At 42.9% G+C, this 20196-nt stretch overlaps 1 protein-coding gene across 1 annotated transcript in view; it reads right to left on the reverse strand.

Annotated features, from left to right (window-relative positions):
• Positions 1-97: 97 nt before the first annotated feature.
• znrf1 (zinc and ring finger 1) overlaps positions 98-20196 on the reverse strand; it is a 30099-nt gene continuing 10000 nt past the window's right edge. The window contains exons 2-5 of the mRNA XM_030096818.1: positions 12312-12407; positions 1964-2069; positions 1073-1161; positions 98-650 (exon numbers count right to left, since the gene is read on the reverse strand). Coding sequence (XP_029952678.1) covers positions 1104-1161; positions 1964-2069; positions 12312-12407 — 260 coding nt within the window. The 3' untranslated portion in view covers positions 98-650; positions 1073-1103. The remainder of the gene's footprint in view (positions 651-1072; positions 1162-1963; positions 2070-12311; positions 12408-20196) is intronic.

Raw genomic sequence — 20196 nt, forward strand, 5'->3', positions numbered from 1 at the left:
CCTACAACCGGTCAGAGAGCAGTTTGTGTGTCTGAGTGTTTCCCAGTCGTCCCCTCACCTGCCCAGGTATGCACCAACCGGAGCTAAAGTGCACTGAGGGCTGAGGGGGGGGGGGGGGGGGGGGGGCTTCCACACTGAGCTGCAGGGTCCCGTGACAGAGGGAGCCCCTCCGCCGCGACCAGGACGAGCTGGAGTCATTCAGATGAGAGGCCCGCCGAGTAATGTACACGCTTCTGCAGCTCAGCATCACCCTCATGTTCCTCCTCCTGCTCCTGTTAAGGCCATGTGAGGGCTGGACACAAGTAGGCCTGGATCCAGAGACCAAGATGGAAAGCACGTCGGGGAGTCGAACGGTCTCGGGTCGGAGAGGACGGCAGATGAAGCCCTGTGAGAGGCGGGGCTGCTGGGGGGGGGGTGGAGGCGCTCTAAAGCAGACTGATCAGCAGGTGTAGGATGGAGGGCGCTCGGGAAGGGGCCCCTTTAATGTGGGATGCTCGGAAAGTCAGGTTTTCTTTTCTTCTTTTTTGGTTCAGCACACGAGGAGCAGTCATCTCGGTCCAGCTCGGATTCTGTCGGGAAAAGAAGGTTTCGATCGCTTTGATTGTTTCTTCGGATTTGGTTGTGTCTCCATGGCCGGACCACGAGGTGTCCTGGAAAACAGGAGAGAGACACAGAAAAAGAGGAATTCTAAGTTTCATAGTTTTACATGAAATGGATTCAAGTGGTTTCTAGAGCAGAGGTGTCAAACGTAAAGCCTGTGGGCCAAAACGAGGCCCACGAGAGTTTCCAATATGGCCAAGGCACCACGCGAATGGTAGAAACTTCAGAGAAAAATTAGTTTTTCAAAATAAATTTCTTAAGAGTAATGGACACAACACTCCCACTGCAGTGGGAGCGGATCCAGTGGTTTGAACTTCATCTGTGACTCACTGAGATTTGCACTTTCTTTTCAGATACATGAGCCTGTGAGGTCCAAAAAACATGATCACAGTGTGTCTCTTTTAGCATTAACATAAATTGGAGCACTGAATTATCTGATCCTCAGAAAACAGCTGAAAAATTCATTACTGACCTTGAACAGAGTGAGCCCAGCGGTCCGTCAGTCAGTCAGAGGGGTGTTCAGGGCAGGACCGATTGATCTCAAACCACGAGTCTATACAGCTGCAACACACACACACACACACACACACACACACACACACACACACACACACACACACACAAACCACAACATTAATAAACCTGACCCAGGCGGTCACACAGGATATCTCACACACTCATCAGATACCTTTTTTTTTTTCCTCAATACTTTTTCATCTTACGTCCCATTTACACGACAAGGTTTCAAGAGACAATGCATGCTTTCGTTCTTTCGTTTCAGAAAAGTTTTACGTTTAAACAACAACGTTTTGAAACACAGACAACCATGTTGGATTGTTACAGTGACTGTCAACTGTAAAACTACCAAGTCCAGGAGCATTTGCATTTGTGCTCCTGAATGTTACAGGTATAGTTTATGTTTTTATTGTTGATATAATTGTGTTTGTTCAGTTTTGTTGAAGTTGATATTGTTGATTTCTCGGTGTTGATCAGACACAAAAAGCAATTAGCAAACACAACACTGGGATTCGACAATTAATGAGGGGTAATTATGTGTTGCAGCTATTTCATTAAACACAAGGTTAAAACAACTAAGCTTGAGAAAAAGTGAAACAACTGAGGTCGAGGTAGAGAAAAGAGGGACAGATATGGGGATCAATTTAAAATTTCAGCCCGGAAAACTCATTGTTTCATCTGTTTTATTCCAAAATTAGATGTTTTAAACTTTTTTGTGTGTGTTTGTAGTATTTTATCAGTGAGAGTGGGAGTGGCCATCAATTTTTGTCTTCACTGTGATTCAGGAACAACTGCAGTACGTTTTACTGTGTGTGTGCATGTGTGTATGTGTGTGTGTGTGTGTTACCTTTTGTGGTAGATGCAGAGGCACGGCAGTCTGGCTATGGTGTCCCCTTGCTGCAACTCCTCTAGACAGATCACACACTCTCCAGCATCCTTCGCCAACACATCATCTGAGGTGGTACACACACACACACACACACACACACACACACACACACACACACACACACATCAGTATGCAGCAGAAGTACGGAGGATTTCAGCCTCTGACAGCAGATCAAACGCAGCAGCCTGCTGCATCACATACAAGCTTCCAGTTTCCAACACATAAGAAATGTTAAGCCTAATATTTTTATTTCCCACCCCGAAACCAGCCATGTAATAACTGCTGCTGGTAAAACAGCCCTCGAATGGTCTGTGTAGATTAAGACTTGAAGGAAGAGACACTAAAGATGATGTGTCTGCCAGGTCACGCTGAGGTTCAGGATACTGCAGGATTGATGTCAGATTATTAACAGGTGCATAAATGATGGATAACAGGGCCTAACCTCAGGTCTTAAGAACCTAACATTAATTGACATGTATGAACATCAGAGACTCGTGGATCTCTGACAAGGTCACACCCAATTTAGCCTTAAATTAAGATGAAGCAGATGTTATGACTGTTTTGAACATTGTTAACATTGTTCATCCGTTGGTGTCTGGCTCGGCTCATGTATGGAAATCAAAACCAGTCAAGAACTCAACAGATTCGATCTATTTAGCATAACAAATGAAGGGTCTTCAACCAGTCAGTGCCAATGAACTGCAATGAGGTGCAAACGTAATCAAATTGTTTAATGACCTTATTGGATGAGTTGATCTCAATACTTGGAAAACAAATCAGTCGATAGTCATATAAACATGGTGCTCCTCATGTCGTCATGCTCATCTGTCATGGAAAACCTCAACTGGTACTATTCTGCTCAGTTGTCATGGAGACATGAAGCTACCTACATTGTCATGCTCAGTTGTCATGGAAACATGACACTTCCCATGTCATTGTAATCAGTAGTCATGGTAGCAATACATTTTCCAAGTTGTCCTATCAAAACGACAATCCTTATGCCATCATGTTCTGTTGTCATAGAAGCCTGAAGCTACTTATGTTGTCATGGTCAGTTGTCATGGAAACAGGAAGCTGCCTGTGCTGTCATCATCAGTTGTTATAGAAACTTGAGTCTACCTATGTCGTCTGGTCAGTTGTCATGGAAACATGAAACTACCTGCATCATCATGGTCAGTTGTCATGGAAACCTGAAGCGACCTATGCCATCATGGTGAGTTGTCATGAAAACATGATCCTTCCTGTTATTGTGCCAAGTTGTCAGGGAAACAACTGTCCCTGTGCTGTCATGCTGTCTCTCAGCGGTTGTGTTTTACATTTAGAGATGCGGCGTCCAAGAGAAGTCCTGAATTCAGTGTTAAGGAGAAGCTGCATGAGGTGAAACACACCTGATCTCCAGCTGATCACTGAAGAAGACACGCAAAAAAACAAACAGGCAGGTAATTGGTGACAAGCTGTGACCAGCCGGGCTCCTAATTGACTCAGTGTGGATTAGAGGCTGAGGTTTGTGCTTCCTGCTTCTCCAAAGAATCAGACAGCAGCAGCTGAGCTCTAACAGCAGCAGATGTGAGGCGAGGTTTTCGTGAACAGGCACCAGCAGTGACCTAAAGACTGAGGATTACCACTGAACACGGAAGATCAGCATGTCATCTGTGGAGATTAGCATCCCATCAAGGTGTTTACACTGCTGTGATCAATTCAATTATTCTATGTAGAAACAAACAAATCCGAATGCTGTTAATGAACTGCCTCCTGTGGCACAGTAATCTCAAAGATAATTTTTATTGCTGCCCTTGGTGTGAATGGTTAGCCCATTAGAACCACCAAGCCATTACTTAAAATACTTTTATGAATGCTCTCCATGAGAAAGTCTGAATAATGCTGACAGCTGTAATGTTTTAGAGTTCCTGTGGCACATTAGCTGATCTGTGTGGGTCAGTCTCATCATACAATGACAATAAAGGCTTCTATTCTATTCTATCACTCATTACGTTTAGCTGAAGTTAAATCAGTTAGTGGGAGGAAGATGCTCTATAATCTGGTTATTCGTGGGAGGAAGATGCTCTATAATCTGGTTATTCGTGGGAGGAAGATGCTCTATAATCTGGTTATTCGTGGGAGGAAGATGCTCTATAATCTGGTTATTCGTGGGAGGAAGATGCTCTATAATCTGGATGTTAGTGGGAAGAAGAAAGAGGCAGCAACAAAACAGCTTAGATAGAACATGCAGACAGATGCAGATAGTTTGTAAACAAACAAACAAACCACTAAATCAGGATGTTAATGCTAATCTCAGCCTTGGGGAGGATTAAGTTAGTTCAGGATTAATGAGATGCTCCTCCGCCGGTAAAAAGTTTGGTGAAACAATAACAAAGCCACTCTTCATCAGGGAAACCAACTTTGGCTAATGCTAAAGCTAACAGTTAAATTCGTGAGCAACTCTCCAACATTTTTAACCAACAACAAAAGTGAGGGCTAACTGCTCAGACTTAGCTTTAGATTACACTAATGCTAAAGCTAAGAGTTTAGTTAGGAACGATAGATAGATAGATAGATAGATAGATAGATAGATAGATAGATAGATAGACAGATAGATAGATAGATAGATAGGAGTTTGGCTGTTGGATCGAATAAGAGACAGAACATATGCTCTGACTACAAATCAGCTTAGTTCCTCAACAAACTCCCATAACCCTGCTCCTCTTTTTCTCTTCTCTCCTCTCTTACTCCATCTCTCCGCTCATCTATTGTTCACATCCCTCCATCCTTTCCGAAAACACCCAGGGCCTCTCCGACTGAGTGTTTCAGATTAAAATGCAGAAATCTAAATATGCTGCCTGATAACAATATGGCAGCTGTTCCTCCTCTTCTACCTCCTTCTTCCTCTTCATCCTCCTCCTCCTCCCTCCATACCCTGCAAATCAAACCTGCAGAACACTTGGAGATTAATCAGCTGCCAAAAAGTGGTGGTGGCCCTTTAAAGCGCCTCCACTGGGCCGTCTGACAGAGAGTGTATTAAATTGGAAGGCAGCACCTGACCCCGGCTTTGATAATCAAGTTAAGAGGGTTGTTCAATCATGTTTCCTTCACCTGTGAAATGCTTTCAAAAATGAGGTCATCGGATGAAGTTAGCATCCTCACTCGTGGCGCTGCAGCCTCGGCCGGGACCCATCGACTGCAGAGCTGCCCGATCGAACACACGCTGAATTTTAACGCACGATTATATGATTTTAATGTGAGTGTGACCTCGCTGTTACATGAAATGTTTGTGTACTACCATGATCTGACCTAAAGTCTGAAATTCTGGAACATCGAAACAGTTTGACCCATTTTAGACCTGGAGACATACTTCAACTTTGGATATTTGGGATCTCTGGTGCATTCTAGAAAACACACTGTGTCTTATTTTGATTTAGCATATTATTTATTTAATATGTGTGACATTCTGTGTTAATTTTGGTTTAAAAAAAAAAAAAGACTATAGAGTGAGGCTCAGGCCTTGTTGAAATATGAAGTGAGACGTGCAGAAGTGCTGGTCTCTAAATCTTCATCTGCCTGCCTCCCTCCTGACTTCCAGCTGTCTTTTTGTCCCGCCAGCACACTTTACCGTCCAGCTCCTTCAGATTACTGCGGACTGGAGCTGGACTCACACCACTGACGAGTCCTCAGTGACCCCGCACCAAAAACACTGCAAACTCTTTACCTTCCTCTTTGATTTCTCCTCCTGACTTCCATGTCTGTACACACACACACCCCTCCACCACCTCCACCCTTCTGCCCCTCGCTCCCAGAACGAGGGGGCTATATTTAGTGAAAGGCATTAAAATATCATCATGCAAATCCCAAAGCTCAGAAAAGATCGGTGGTCAGCTCACGTGGACTCGGTGTGCTGCCTGATAACCCGCAGACACGCACATAAACACACCTGCAGATCACCTGTTCACTCTTGATCCGTCACTTACAGACACACTGTCAACTCTCAAGTAGCCCTAAGCTCGGAAAACGACGGGCGTTCATTCCTAGGCTAACACACTTGAAGAAGACGAACTTTGGTTTCATTGTATGGCCAAAACATATGAATAAGCAGAAATCCACAAACCAGTTTGCTATGAGTTTTGGACAGGATTTTTGCTAAACTGGAACTGGTTTTAAAACAGTTTCATTAGTTAGTTTCATCTGTCTCTGGTTATCGGTGGGCTTGGTTTCAGACTTTCTGGGTTCAGTCAGTTTTTACTTTTGAATGCTTTTCAAGTTACAATAGGACTGCTTTCATGCAAGTTTCAAACTTCATTTTAAACTAGCATCATGCTCGGTTTGGACTGGTTTTACATTGTATTTGGGGTGTTTTTTGTTTCGTTTTTCTTTTTAGTGTTGGACTGGGCTCTCACTAGTTCTAAGTAGGTTTCAGACTACGTTTGGCCTTAACTTTGGATTTGTTGTAGCTATGATCTGTTTCATGTTAAATTTGTTCTGGTTTCTAATAGTTTCGAGGTAATTTATGACCTGTGTTTTGGTAGGTTTTGGATTAATTTTGGATTTGTTCTTCTCAGGTTTCAGACTTGTTTTATTCCAGTTCTGAAAACTATTCAACTATCTTCACTACACAATAACTTGTTAATTGCCTGATTAGTTGGCAGCCATACAAAGGGCTCAGCTGCTGTATTGAGAGAAATTTCTCAAGAGTTTACTGCAAGTATAATTCTAAAACTAAATGTTTCCTTCTAAAAGTTAAGCACTTTTGTAAAATGCCTTTTGTAGTTATATAATGGCGCATAATGCTGGCACAACCTCAAAGTCCTTCATTGTCTTAGTTATCCAGGATACAAAGTGCTAAAAAGACTTTCATTTATGTGTCTTGTAATTACGTTTCGCAGCACATTGGGTGGTCCCATCAAAAATCCCCACAATGAAGAGGGATTTGCTCTCCTGCACGTATGCTGATGATGTGCAGCTAATAATTACACCTGGAAAAATCGACTCTGACACTGTCAATGTCTCTTTGATGATCCTCCCGGATGGTAAATGTGTGTACGAGATGTGCTGACAGTCTGGAGGCCCAGGTGATTGACAATGGACCCCAGAGCATGCTGGGAGAAGAGATAAGCTTGAGTCCCATTTTGCAGGTCTGAGAGGGGAGGAGAGCGAGGAGAAAGAAATTACAGAGAGATTACACAGCAGGAACAGAGACAGACGAATGCTGGGAGGAGAGAGGAGAAAAGAGAAAGGAATTATGAGAGCGTTTCTCCTTTTACCCTCTCTCCTCTCATCTGTTATCGGCCATCGGGTTACTCCATCACTCTGGATCCCATCTACCATGGGACAGGTTCACTCTCCTCTCTCCGCCTCCGTCACTCAATCTTCAGCCACATTCAGCCGCAGGCTTCACACCTACATTATGTTTTTACTGCGCCGGCCTTGTGGGCCTGTAAAATCCCCCCTGCCCCGACTCAGCATGATTTAGCTATCACTGCAATCAGAAACACAACCACCAATACAAAGGTGACCTGGCGCAGGCCAACATGTGCACCGTCTGAGTCCAAAACAAGTGGAGTGTCAATCAGAGAGCCGCCGCGGGGCGACCGGCGGCAGCGGCGGACGTGCCCGCTGTCAGACCAGCGTCTCCAAGCAACTCAGGACATAATTAAAGCAGCAGCCCACTCCAGGACATAAAACAGGAGGCTGGGAAGAAGGCGGCAGCTTTATGTACTTTCTTTATTTCATTCATAAAAAGCCCTGAATAGCAGCACAGACGCAGCAACAACATCAACATGACTGATGTCCCCGCATTTCCCTCTCAAAAAGGTGAAACTGGTAATTACTGTATATCTCAGACAAGTGGAGCAAACCGCAAGGGAGAGCATTAAGAATTAACATATTTATTTGAATGTGATATTGTGTTTTTTTTTGTTCTGGAAACAGGTCTGAAAAAACAGAGTTGTTATACTATCAGTCTCCTGTTCAGTCGAGATTCGGGGTATGCAAAATCCTTTAAGAGCTTCAGGCACAAGAACATGTTGGCTTTGATCTGCAGCTGATTGAGTGAGCCGGTGGAAATAATGGGTTGGTGATTATCCTCGTATTATTTGAGTCTGTCCAGTCAAGCTGTTTCCTGACACTTTCCAAATTCTCCTGGATGTGACAATTCAGGAAATGACTGTATGATTTCTGCCTGTTTGGATGAAAGCTTTAACAAAAAGATCAATGTCTTTGTCTGCTGATATTAGCACACATGGCAGACAAATCCAATCACATAGATTCAAAGTTTCAGCACATCATCAGAGGACGGCCGAGCATCTCAGAGCTTCACGGAGCAGGTGACGCCTGAAATAGTAAAGCTGGCCTCTGCCATCTCCTTCCTGAATCTCATGGTTTGGTTTGCTATACTCAACCAGAACATGTCTTTACTTACATTTATAAATTTGACAATTCCATGTGTGTTTATTAGAAAATAATTCTCTTATATCCCTCTTATATTTCAACCAATAGCATTCATCAATTAATCCAACTTCCATATCATATTATCCAGTTCAGGGTGATAATATGTTGAATCTGACCATAGCTAAGTGTGTGAAGGCAGGTTCCACCTGGGCAGGTTAGCAGTCCATTACAGAACAAGCACCGAGACAGACAGCCACAAAGATGAATTAAAGTCATCAATTAACCTAAAAAAAAGTCTTTGGACTGTGGGAAGAGACCCACTCTATCCACAGGAAGAACATGCAAACTGTACACAGAAAGCCCCGAGAGTGTGCTTTAACCGGCATCACTCTTGATATGAGGTGAAAGCTCTAGACACTTCATTCAGCCAGAAATACATCATGAAGTAGCAAATAAAATCACTGTTATGTGCAGGCAGCCACGTCTGGAAATAGACTGAGTTTCTCTCCCTGCTTGCTGTTTGACCTCTGGACTGCTGTGGAGAAGTTCTGATTCATATTTTAACCAAAAGAGTTGTGTGGAAATTCTTTTCCAAAAGTCTTTTTGAACACTTTTTTTCTTCAGATGTACAGGAGTAAACACTCTCTAGTCACCACCAAAAATATTCATCTATTCTCCAAGGTCACATAACTGTCATGCAGCTGCCCACCTCTAGTCGGAGCTGCAGAGCCTTCAGTTAGAGCTTAAATAGACCACAAGACTAAGAGGTTGAAGAGATGTTGCCCCTCAAAAGTTTGTCACAATTCTCATCTTGAAAATGAAAAGCAGGCAGCATGTAGGCTGTGTCAGAAAGAAGTGACATATAATTACTTCCCTGGAGCAACGCCAAACCAAAAGGACCAGATTAGTTTAACGCCTGACTGTTATTGGTGATACCACTTTGCTTTCATGGGTCTTTACTCTCTCCAATCCATACCCTTTCTGAATGTTTCCACCTATATGAATCCCACTTTGATCGGTGGAACCACAAAGTGTCATTTTTCACTCAACACATTTATTTGTCACTGGTGTCTACTTTGGCAACACTGAGTCCGTCCTTAAATTTGTTTGTGCTGTCCTAATAAAACCTTAGTCTTATAATTAGAGCACGAGAACTGTGATTGAAGCCTGCTGACAGTTGTCACTTCTCACTTGTTTTCTTTGGTTTGATGGAGTGAGCAGGCTCGGTCTGCAAGCAGTAGATGGGAACATTACCTGGCCGAAAGAAGAGCAGTTAGCTTAAATCACACCCACGAGCAGCGTTTCAGCCGGAAATACCTGGACCTTTTCATCTTACTGAATGGCTGATGAGAAAAAGACCGAAGTCAGACAGCAACCGTGCCATGTAAACAATGGAGAGGCCAGCATCTTTGTTTGATGGACTGTAAACATGGAGGGGTTCAAGATTGTGCTTTATCACAAGCTGGTTAGATCACTGAAGGAGACCAAACAGGTGGAACACAGCTACCGAGATTTTCAAATACAGTGGCTAAAATTCAATAAGCTCTGTTCTGATCAGATATGTTCAGCAGGACAGGCCACTCCTCCAACATTTCTGAAACCTTTAAATGTTCTACTTCCTGACCAAGGTGACTCGGGACCTTTGGGGGTTAAAAAAACAACTGCAGAAGGAAAATTTAGATCCTGAGTCCATCCAGTGTTCAAAATACCCAAAGTTGGTTCATGCTAGCTGGTACCTGGTGACAGTTCAAGACAGCTACTCATTCGGAAAAGTAGCACCAAACTGTATCTACTGAAGGCCAGAGGTTAAGTTATGCACCGGAAACTGATTTGATTTTGAACATTTTGAAGCAAAATCTGTTTTCAGCATAGTCCAGGTGAACTGTATTAACCCTGAAGGGAAATTTGGATTAAAACAATAAAATGTAGATAAACAGAGAATCATTCATACAATAAGAGAAGGTTCTCAGGAAGAGCTGACAGTTGGTGGCTGTTTGCTGCCTTGTGATCAATAGGATCCTTCATCTTCATGTGCTTCCTGATCCATAACTGTCATCTTGTATGAAAGATTGCACCTACTGTATATGAATGCAGGTTTGATTGATGGAACAACAAAAGTCTCATTTTTCATTCCCCATATAAGCTGCCATTTGACAATAAACTTTCTCTCGGTACAGTTTCTCAATCCTTGGTTATCTGATTGCATTGCATCGCAAATCATTTCTTTATGCATATTTTGAGTTGTTGCACACCAATGTTGCACACCAGTCTTTCAGAGTTTTACTCTTTCTTTTTGTTAGTACTGAGACTGAGGGGTGACATGTAAGCTGTCATTTTGTTGTTAGGTGGAAATCCTACAACAGGTTTCCACATCAGGCCATTAGCAGCCACCAATCCCAAGCAGTCCACTGGTGGACGAGGTGGCGACACGGAGCGTGGAGACAGTGAGCGATGAGCTAACAGAGCAGCTCCACAACGCAACACGATCAATAAAACCAAATAAAAGGGGCCGGCGTGCTCCCTGCGCTGTTATCCACCCAGCTGAGCTCCAACCTGCAAGATTACTGATGCTCAGCTTTGTTTGAGTGACCGAGAACTGAATGCTAATCAAGAGAGCTTGTTCTGAAATTACCCCTCCAGCCTCTGAGGCCAGACCTCAGCAGCCAATATGGCGGAAGCTTAGCGGTCAGCACATAAAAGAAGTCTCTTCTTTTGTATTTCAATAAATGTGGCAGTCCTCTCATCTGATTAATTTGAGAAGACATTTTGATTAAACTGAGATATTTGATTTAGACTCAACATTAGCTCCATAAACTGATGTGCAGCAGAACAACCAAAACACAATAAAGACAGTTGGATCAGACTTGTTTGGAATTTTCAAGCGCACAGATGAAACCTGCATTTTTTTTAATTCCTTGCAAGAAATTAATAGTACTAATAACAGAATTCGCTAAAAGACTGAATAATATTTGGTGATTTTCTCGGCGTATTCACGCTGCACCTGTTGATGTGTTGCAGCGCTCCACCTGTAGTCCACCGCTGCAGCAGTATGACACTAAGCGCTCTACAACAGAGACGTGGAGGCGTCAGGCGGGTCCTGAAACATGCTGTGAAGCTCCGGAGGCGACGTGTTCGAGCGAGCTTTGATTGCCTCCGAGGGGCCTCGGCGCCGCGGCCGTGTTTGTATCTTCAGAGCTGGATGACTGAATCCGTCAGATTGTGTAAAGACAATCTCTGAATTTTTAGGATTTTTTCCCCTCATTCATATTTATCATGTTTTCGGAAGGATGTTGACCCACCCACCTCCTCGTGAATATTTATGAGCGCAGCAGCAGCAGGAGGGAAGCAACCAATAAATAAACCGAAGCACAAACAGTCAGGACGTGTGCTCAGAGGATTATTTCTGTGTCGTAAAACGCTTCTCTGCAATAAACGCTATAGATTGGGAAAGCTTGTTAATTTTCAATTGAAAATGTGCCATATTTGGGAGGAACGAGCATTAGTGAGATGTACAACAGAGCTGAAGCCAAACAGCTGCTCAATATTAGGAGAAGAGAACAGGACTGGTTTGTCGTCTGTTCTGATTTTGGTCATTTTCCCATCATTTTTGTGCTTTGGTGCTTCTGACTTCTGTCTTGTTGCCACCAAGTCATTAATAATCAGTTAAGTATGCTGCTTTTTTGAATAATAGCAATGATATGGCTGATTGTTGAATGTTTTCGTCCACCTTCGACAGCGATTTGACCGACTCAATAACACAATGAGATGTTTGGCATCGGTGGAACAGATCGGATGTTTCAGCACAATGAAACCTGCTGCTCGTCCTACAAATTTGAAAGCAACAAAAACCGACTTCTCAGTGCTATCAAGAGGCACGGTCACAGCAATGATATAATCTAAACAGATTCCCAGACTTCAAGTTCTTTACCATTGTAAGAGAGGCGAGGCTTGCTGAGACACATGATGAAATGAACCTCCATTTCATTGGACGCCACAGACTTGGAGCAGACAGGACACTTGAAACCTGCAAAGGAAACAAGAGGAAATGTCAAAAATCTGCGTGTACCGTCAAATCTGACCTCAGTTTGTGCCCAACAAGTAAGAAAAGCGCATAATAACTGATAAAATCCTGACAAAACTTTTCCTCCAGAAATTGTTCTCTTTATCAGGACTTAAGAGACAACTGATATATGAAGTGAACGAGGATGTGGAGCTGAAGGAGACGATCCACTGAGTCGACCCTCGAAGGGAGCAGCCACAAGACATGGCAAAGAAGTTAATCACTGAATGGAATTTTCCCAGGTCTGAGCGTGGTCAAACTTCTTCAACACTTCGGGGTTTTTTTGTTGAGCTGTCACCGACTGAATCCGGGCCGCCTCACAGTGTGAACAGGAGGACTGAGGACTGTAACTAAAAAAGCTTTTCAGACACAAAATGACTGCATGTAGACAGACTCGAAGAAATCCCCTGCCAACCCTTGACAAATACCTCCAAAATAAAAATGCTCATCTGCTCCTGTTTGTTTCTCCTCGCACACATTTCCACACATTCTCTTTTATAACGTCAGACTCGTCTCAGCTGTGTCCTCCTGTGCTGTTTGGTTGGGACATATCGGTCCTAACTCTATTACTTTAGCACATAACAGATAATTAGATCAGCCTCCCGGCCTCATGAGTCGAGTTTGTGCCTCACTGGGAGGAGAAGGAACATGGATTCACTGCATTTCTTCAGATTTGCTCAATATGATGATCAAAGCCAGACGAAGCCGGTTTGTGTGACTGGGATCAGATCCAGCACCTTGTGACCTTCGCTGCTAAAGCAGACGAATGAATGGACGCTCACTGTTACCCCAATGGAAAAAAAAAAAATCTGTAAATTCTCCTTAAATTGTAGTTGTATTTGTGGTCAAACAGCAGCACAGTGCTGTGAATGGACAGAGGATTTTCATGTGCTTGAATCACGAGGCGCTATAATGAGATTTATATTTACATGGCTGCAGGCATTGCCGACAGCTTTCCTTTTCCGGGATTTCTCTCTGAGCTGTTTTTCTCTTCTTCTCTTTGCGGGATTTTTTTTTTATTAATATTATTTTTGTTGAGAGATGTTTTTGTCCTTGAGCTGAACCCCAACCACCCCCACCCCCAACCACCAACCACCAACCACCATCACCACCCCCAATAGCAACAATAACGACAACACCACACCCAACAACAACACCAACACTACCAACACCTTCAGCAACACAGCTAACACTAACAACACCGACATTAACATAAAAAAAAAACACCTCTGACAACAACAATACCATCAACAGTAACAACACTACCACCACCAACAACAACACCAGTTCTACCAGCCCAACACCATGACCAAAAACAGCACAGAGAACAACACCACCAACAACAACAACAATACCTACACCACAACCACACAGGGTAGTGATTCTCGGGTTGTGGGGTTGGTCAGAGTCAAAACTTGTTTTCATAAGATTGGAAGTCAATGGTTTTTGCAGCACACTTTCACAAAATTATCTTTCACTGTTCCTGTCTGGATGGTCATTTTTTTTAATTTCTATAACACCTGGAAGTGAGCATAAAGGACAAAAAGGCATCTCTTCCTCCGAAAAAGGCAGAAATCACAGACCAGTTTTGACATTTCAACAGAAAAGACACGCTGCTAATTTACCACCACGCGCTATGCTAGCATGTTAACATGCCGCGCTGAGCGCTGACAGAGCAAGAAAAAAAAAAAATATCGGAGTGGCACAGTAGTTTGACAGTTTGTTAGACTGCGAACACACACGCTCAAATTCACTATACACACTATTACATGGCAGCTGACCCAATTTTTCTCTTGGCTGCTATTTTCAGATGCTCCACGGGGACGAGCGAAAAGGAGGAGATGCAGAAAATGAGTGAAAAAGAGGTGCAGAAGAAAGGTGAGAGAGTTCAGGCATCTCGAGGGGAAATGAAGGGTTATGATACGAAGTCCAGCAGGACTGTCTCCGTGTGTGTGTGTGTGTGTGTGTGTGTGTGTGTGTGTGTGTGTGTGTGTGTGTGTGTGTGTGTGTGTGTGTGTGTGTGTGTGTCTTCAGCTCAGCCAACCACTGCAAATCCTGGAGGACATTTCATATTGGAGGAGCACAGCAGGTCAGATAGGGACAAAAATAAATCACAGGACTGGATCATAAATTAATTATACTGGTGCCGATGAGTGTGTGTGAGTGTGTGCACGCGCACGTCCGCCGGATAGTCGATTTATGTCAAATAGGCACATTTATCTCCAGTATTTCTTCCTGACCGCCATCGTGCGGCTGCACGTGATGTCAGTGAACGCCTCACAGCACTTTAAAGACCACCAAATGACCCCGAGAGGCTTCAAAACTTTAAACTTAGTATTTCCTGTTTGGAAAACTTTATTCCTGCAGAGGAGACTTGCCAAGACTTTTGCGACATGACACTTCCTGATGAGTTCGCTGACATTAACAAGCATTGGTTTTTGCTAATTTTTTTTACAAAGGAAGTGCTCAGGTTCGGCGTGGAGCGTTTATCAGTTATGTTACTAGTGAAGTACAAATTACTTGTGTTTTAAAGGGGAGACAAATAAAATCAACCTTTAGCAATTACAATGATGCAAAATGATTCTCTCCTGGAAGAAATGTTAGCATAGTTTTATTAGCCTTCATGAATACGTCAGCTGACTGACTGTTAGCATTGGTATTAGCAGCTGATTGTTAGCAGGAGATAAATCCAAAAGCAAAATCTCCAGAGTGACAGTCACTGTGGTCTGCGGTTGAGTTTGGGGGTCTGTGGCGCTATGGGTGCCGCCTGCATTTCCATTCCTGCTCACTGGAGCTGAACCCGACCTGGTGCTGTTGTGTTTTTTCCTCTGTGATGTCTCAGCCATGAAAAAAAAACAAAAAACATCAGCGTATCAAAGTTGTGCAGAGAAAGCAGCTCAGTGCTGTGATACAGTAATTACCATTCGGGGGGGGGGATCAAAGCTGGGTAATGACTCAGATACAAAAAAAAAAAGAAAACTCTGTTATCACACTTCCAGTCTGGATTTCCCGGCCGCCGGCTCATCGCTGCCGTGGACCCAGTCTGGCTAAATCATGATTTCAGGATGTCAGGAGGACCAGCGCGTGATCAGCGGCTGCCTGATTGCTTTCAGTCGCCGTGGAGAAGTCGATGTGACACGCATGGAGACCTGAAACACCACCCAAAATCTGAAAGCATGCAGTATTATCCAATACCGGAGTGTCCTCCTGGTGTCCTTGATTCAGATCTGCTACTTTCCCAGTATACCTTAATGAGAAACAGTGTTGTCGGTGACGTATTTTCCATGATGACGATTGAGACGGATCATAAACATCCACAGAAAATCAGTTTATGTTGATTTCATGGAGGCGTCTGCAACATTCAACCTGGATGGGAGATTATCAACCGTGAATAAATTAAAAACCTGCTGTTTTTATGGAATTGATGTATAAAACAAGACATATGTAACAAACTAACTTCACTTGTTGATACATATAAACATATTATAGAGCTTCTTCCTCCCACTAACATCAATATATGGGTCAATATGGTGCTAAATGCTAAGACACAGCCATCCATTGCTTCTGCAGTGTGAAACTTTAACATATTATCAGTTAGAAATTTCGATCAAGCACCTACTTAACAATTTTAACCTTCAACAAAATTTGAATGTAATTTACTCAAAGAATTTAGAAAATTTGTTGAAAAGTTTTATAAATGTGCAGACAAAGCTGACTTTTAAAGGCTCAGACTGAAGAATGAGAGTCTGACATCATGTGCAAGAAGACAAGAGGAGAGTGAACATAGCACCAGGCCAAGGGACAATCAACTCTCACTGCTTTGCAATCATAACACAAACCGCTAATTATGGCTAAAGTAATTAAAAGACATCAATGCGCTTGTAATTAGCAGCGATTCATCCTCTTATCAGAAGGATCTGAATCGGGCTTGCACGACTCAGAGCGACCGTGGACAAACACCGAGAGGCCGCAGGGTACAAGCTCCTCTAAACTGGAAGTGAGGGGACGATCACTGCGAGAACAGACTTGGAGAGAACAGATTTACTCTGTGAGTAAGAAAATATACAAATCTATTGGTATAATAAGGAAAGTTAGCCAACTTGTTAGTAAACAGTGTCTTCTTACTCTTTATTACAGTCTAATCTATCCGCATCTTTCATATTGTAATATTGTTTGGGGGAGTACATTTACAACCACTCTTAAAAAAATCTTAATTCTTCAGAATCGCTTTGTTAGACTTGCATCTCGATCTGTCTGGGACGCTACTGCTGCTCCCTTATTTAAAAATCTCCAGATTCTCACTATTTATGATATTAACAGTTATCAAATATGCATTTTTATGTACAAGATATTTTCTTCAGATGACAAGGTCCCTGAGCATTTTAGGACGTACTTTGCAGCAAATTCTCATTTTCATTCTTACTCAACACGACAGGCCTCAGCTCTACATCCGCCCAAATGTCTTAAATCTAGAAGCCAATTTTTGTTTAGGTATAGAGGTGTCAAAGTTTGGAACAGTTGGCACCACATTGCCAACAATTGTAGATCTTTATCTATCTTCAAAAGTCACGCAAGAGAGCATCTAATTCAAAAATGTAGCCAAGAGAGCTCTGTACTTTAGCTTTTCCGTAGACTGCTAACTTCTTTTTAGTTTATTTTCAGTGTTGCCTATAATGATCAACAAAAATGTACATTTTTATGAGCATGTCCATATAAGGGCAACAGCAGTTTTCTTTTCTTTTGTCTTTTTTTCTTCTTTCTTTCTTTTTTTTGCATGAGAGTTTTTGATGTTCCTTTTGTTGTTTTGTATTTTATTTATTTATGTATTTTATTTATTTGTTGTTGTTGTTTTGGTTTTTTTTGACGATATCTGCATAATTTTATTAGGTGGGGGCTCTTCATAAGCCTTAGGCTTGCCCGCTCCTCCCTGCACTGTTTCTTTTTCTGCACTGGTTTATGTGATATATTTTATTGTATGTGCTAAATAAACTAAACTAAACTAAACTAAACTGCTGCTTTCAACACAAATGATTCAAGCAACGTTTAAATGATTTCACGTGAAAGCAAAAAAACATTCACTGACCAGCATTTCCACGACAACGTCACCCAGAACCATTAAAAACTACTTTGTCATAAATAGACAATTCTAAACACAGTTAACCAGACAATATGTGCAATATTTTCACCACTGCTAACATGATTGATGGGTCGTATTTAACTTTAAAGATTACAAGTCACTAACTAAAATCTTTGTTTCTTCGCGTTTAACTAATGTGTGTGAATGCCTTTGCAGCATTTCATTCTTAAGAAAAGATGCTACAACCCATCAAAACCATCAAATACTCTCAGACAGAATAATCACAGTTCGGCTGAGTCACCAGCCGACACCGTCGTCACTGAAGCTCCTGTTCACTCCTTCAGGCAATCTGCTGTGCAGTCTATACCTGTCTGTGGGAGGAAAGCCCTGAAAACACACACACACACACACACACACACACACACTCATGCATGCGCACGCCTTGCATGACTATGCAACAACAAGACGGAGAGAGGAGGCCGGACAGATAGAGCCGTCACACACTCTGGGCTCGAGTGCTATTAAATGGTCCCATGGAGACTTATTCTTGTCGAACCTTTGCACCAACAACGCACACACAGACACACACACAGACCACACACACACACACACACACACTCTTCCCAGGCGAGGTCACTCAACTCAATCTCGGGCCAATACATATTTCATCAGCTCGGCAACACCGGCTCAGCCTGAGACTCTGATGGAGGCCCCCACCCCCAAAAAGCCCTCCATCTGCTGATGAAGACCCCCACACTGACACGTGCGGCAGTCTCCAGGGCGCGACTTGCTATCAGGCAGGAAGCGACCGCTGCACAGGTACAAAATATTGGCTCCTTTTTAAAAAAAACTAGGAGTTACATCTGCATTTACTGCAAATAAAAAGTGACCGTTCAGTTAGAGTTACCCGGGGGACAGGGTAAACATTCAGGAGAAGACCCCACAACATAAAACAAGAATATGAATTCTGGGAAGAAAAAGAGAAATAATAATCAGGGAGAAAAAACTTGGGGAGATGAAGTGAGAGCACCGAGGACACGAAATACAAAACTGTGGAAGTTAATACATGATGGCAAGGACACTTTTGTCATTTAAATGTTATTAATGGAATTATTGCTTTGGCTCATCAGCAAAATGAGGTCATATTAGTATTTGACTGATTTATGATCGGATTAAAGTCCCGATGGATGTCACACTCGGGCCGTAATCAGTATGAGTGCCGTCGAGATCACCTGAGGAGATCTTCGTCGGTGATAATCGCTGACTCACTCCACTTCTAATGGCTCAAAGTTTAGTGTCCTCGCTTTGCCAGTGGTGGCCGTCACCCAGAGAAATCAGCTGGAGATTTCCTCACAGCGTCCGTTAAAGATGCAGCATATTGGAAATACGTGATGTGACTTCTGAGCTGTGGGGGGCAGCAGCGAGTCGGTCGAGGACTCTTTCAAAATGTCTGAAGTTGCATACTGTTTTCCAGCTCGAAGAATGTCTTCAATCAAAATTTTGGCCACTTTCCAGCCAGTAAAGCTCATCTGAAGTTGCATCACTTTTCAAAACCACTCGAAGTTTTTTGAAAAAGCAAAAATGCTCTATCTGATGTTGCATCAATGAACTTTCGTCATTTACAGTTTCAAACAGCAGACATTTTCATTACATTCTTAGCCAAATTAATTCTTGTGATATTACACATTTTAGCTTTTTTTGTTTTTTTTGGCTTTGCTATTGCAACAACATTTCACCATTTTAGCAATTTGAACCATTCTAACAATTTTAACCATCCTTTTTTTTTTACAGGACATGGACAACGGCAACATTTTACCCGATCTGTCATCAGTCAATCACGGGCTTTGTTTTCTAGCTGTGCTTTGCAGTGACTGGTGTGAGCAGAGATGTCCAGAAGAAGCAGGCTGGACTGGAAGAGGCCGGAGGAGTGTCAGCGTCTGCAGAAACAGGCCCCGCAGATCCAACGCATGAAGCTGCCACACTGTGTCAAACATCTGCACAGCTGTGATCACACAGCTGACACAGTCTGGACTGTTTACAGTGAGATGTGTGTGGAAAGCTGCAGTTGACAGACAGACTGTACAGGAGGAGGAGGAGGAGGAGGAGGAGGAGGAGGAGGAGGAGGAGGAGGGGCAGCAGCAGCGAGGGGGGTCCAGTTTAACTGTGCAGTAAAATAAGGATCGCAACAGTCCGGGGGCAGAGATGAATCATCCAGTCATCTACTTCTTTATGGTGCAGAATACAGGAGGAAGAGGAGGAGGAAGATTAAGAGGAGAAGGAGGAAGAGTACAAGGAAGGGGAAGAAGGGGGAGCAGGAGGAAAAGGAAGAAGAGGAGGAGGAAGAGGAGATCTGGACATCTGAGAAGGTGTGAGGAGGTCTGGGGAGTTCAGAAAAATCACAAACACATAAAATAGGATGAGCTGAAGAAGGTTAAAAAGCACTTTGGTCTCATTCTGTGAGCTGAATGTGTCTCAGTAAAACTTCTCGCTGGGAAGATTCAACTGTTAAATCCTCAACTCCAGAATTCAGAGCCTGAATATGATCAGTTTGACCTCAAGGCTCAGGATTCTGATTCTATTAAAGAATAATGTCAAAGAGACCACAGTCGATAATCTGAAACAATGCGAGACAAACTTTATATTGAGTCACATTTTCACCTGAATTCTCTTTTTCAA

The sequence above is a fragment of the Salarias fasciatus genome, chromosome 7 (genome assembly GCF_902148845.1).
Source record: "Salarias fasciatus chromosome 7, fSalaFa1.1, whole genome shotgun sequence".
In the NCBI taxonomy this organism is placed as follows: domain Eukaryota; kingdom Metazoa; phylum Chordata; class Actinopteri; order Blenniiformes; family Blenniidae; genus Salarias; species Salarias fasciatus.